At 36.2% G+C, this 2,008-nt stretch overlaps 1 protein-coding gene across 1 annotated transcript in view; it reads right to left on the bottom strand.

Moving 5' to 3' along the window:
* LOC122346782 (arf-GAP with GTPase, ANK repeat and PH domain-containing protein 1-like) overlaps window positions 1-2,008 on the bottom strand; it is a 34,796-nt gene that overhangs the window by 3,608 nt on the left and 29,180 nt on the right. The window contains exon 12 of the mRNA XM_043241636.1: window positions 533-788. Coding sequence (XP_043097571.1) covers window positions 533-788 — 256 coding nt within the window. The remainder of the gene's footprint in view (window positions 1-532; window positions 789-2,008) is intronic.

Here is a 2,008-nt window from a genome sequence, read left to right as displayed (position 1 = left end):
GCTTTCTTAGGATAGGAGGATATTTGGCAAAATACTGAGAAAATTAAGTTGCCCAAATGAAGTTCTTAGCAATACATATTAATGAAAAATTTGATTTTAATATATTTATGGCAGGAAATTTACAAAATACCTTCATGGAACATGATCATCATCCTAATGATGATGAGGAAAAACTTAAGGTTTAGTGGTCCAGGGTCACAATTAGAGCTTTGAGAAGCAGGAGGGTGACATTTTGGGTCAAATGGAGATCGTTTCTGTGAACTCTTTCTACTGGCAAAAGTATACTGTCAGCCATGAGTATACACCTTTTTATACACTATTAAAATAAGTACAAAGAGTCCTATCAAAGTAGGCGAAAATGTTTTTTTTTTATTAAGAATTTTATTTAAGGCCTTCCTTTAAAGTTGGTGAAATGTCACGTACACCTTTCCTGGTTCTCACCTCTAGATCTGTTGGGTAATAGTGTTTACTCAAAACCCACACCTTGGCCACTAGTTTGTAGTGTGTTTTAAAAGAAGAGCCAAGTTCTTACCCATATGAGCAGTTGCGTGATCACAACATTCCCCTTGCGGCAGGCCAGGTGTAGGGCTGTCCGGCCATCACCTTCCCCACAGGTTTCGTTGACCTCATCTCTGGAGCCGTGGGCCAGCAGTATGACCACGAAGCGCAGGTCTTCCTCCGCTGTGGCCCGCAGTAACTGCTGTCCCAAAGTCAGCTCTGTGCACGTCAGCGATGCCAAAAACAACTTCTGCTCATATTTGGCTCTGATCCAGCGCTCACGTTCCTCTCTGCAAGCACACACACACACACACACANAACACATGGTTTACACCGGTGGCATGTTTTGATCTGGCTCTCATTCCAACTGACATTTAAAATTTGATGGGATTCGTGTACAGCTTTTTGATTTCGTTCCCAGTCCTGCGCCAAACATTTACTAGCTCTCACATCTCTATCACACACAGCAGCACCTAGACCTTAATACACCAGAAAAAAATATTATAGTGAGACTACATAACCACAGAAACTATATAACCACAGGAGACATTCTGAACGGTTGCTGTGTGTCTCACTTTAAGGCCACAATTCACATCAAAGGTCTTTTTTTGCTCCTCGGTTAGGGGTAGGGATGAGCAATATGGTTATTAAAAAAAGCAGTTGATATCGATAATTATCATCATAAATCTGCATCTCTTTCAAGTTTAGATATTTAAAAGCAGATTTGTGCTCTCTCAATTTTTCTTAAAATAAATATCTTAACAGCAAACATTTATTGGTAAACACTATACAATAAAGTTAATTACTTATCATTATCAAATTAATTTCAGCATTTACTAAGGCATTATTAAATTGTAATAAGTGGTGTTTTTTAACATTAGTTGAGCTAACATGAATAAGCAATGAATTATTGTATTTTCATTGACTAACATTAAATAGTGTAACAAATACACCGGTTATTATTTGTTCATGTTAGTTTATACACTAACTAATGTTAACAAATAACACCTTATTGTGAAGTGTTACCAATGTATTTATTATTTTTGACGATTTGACAGTTAATAAAGCATCTGATCTTAGCGTTATGGATATTTTGTCACATCATGTTTAATTACTTAATCAGGGTTTGAATTTAACCTTGTCACCCACCAGCTTATTTGTCTTAAATTACCAGGCATTCATAAATTGTCTTAGTATTTTTTTTATGAAATAGACCAACAGTTTAAATAAAGAGTTTCAATTAGAACTACAATTAAGTTTTTATGATAGCGCAGCTCTTTACTTGTATTAGCGCAAAAAGTTTATCTTTCAAACTCCGAAAATCAACTCCAAACTATGGTTTATCTTGATTTTTTGACCGGTTTGATTCTTCTTGTAATTCAGAACCTTAAGGACGAACAGGTTCAACAAAAAATAAACAGAGAAAGCAAGCGATACACTGAAGTCTCTGATTGAAGCGGTATAAAAGTGTTTGTTTGACATTGTAACAGTGAGCAGGAGAGGGCCATCA

Source organism: Puntigrus tetrazona, chromosome 6 (assembly GCF_018831695.1).
Source record: "Puntigrus tetrazona isolate hp1 chromosome 6, ASM1883169v1, whole genome shotgun sequence".
NCBI lineage: Eukaryota > Metazoa > Chordata > Actinopteri > Cypriniformes > Cyprinidae > Puntigrus > Puntigrus tetrazona.
This window is presented reverse-complemented; position numbering and strand designations above follow the sequence as displayed.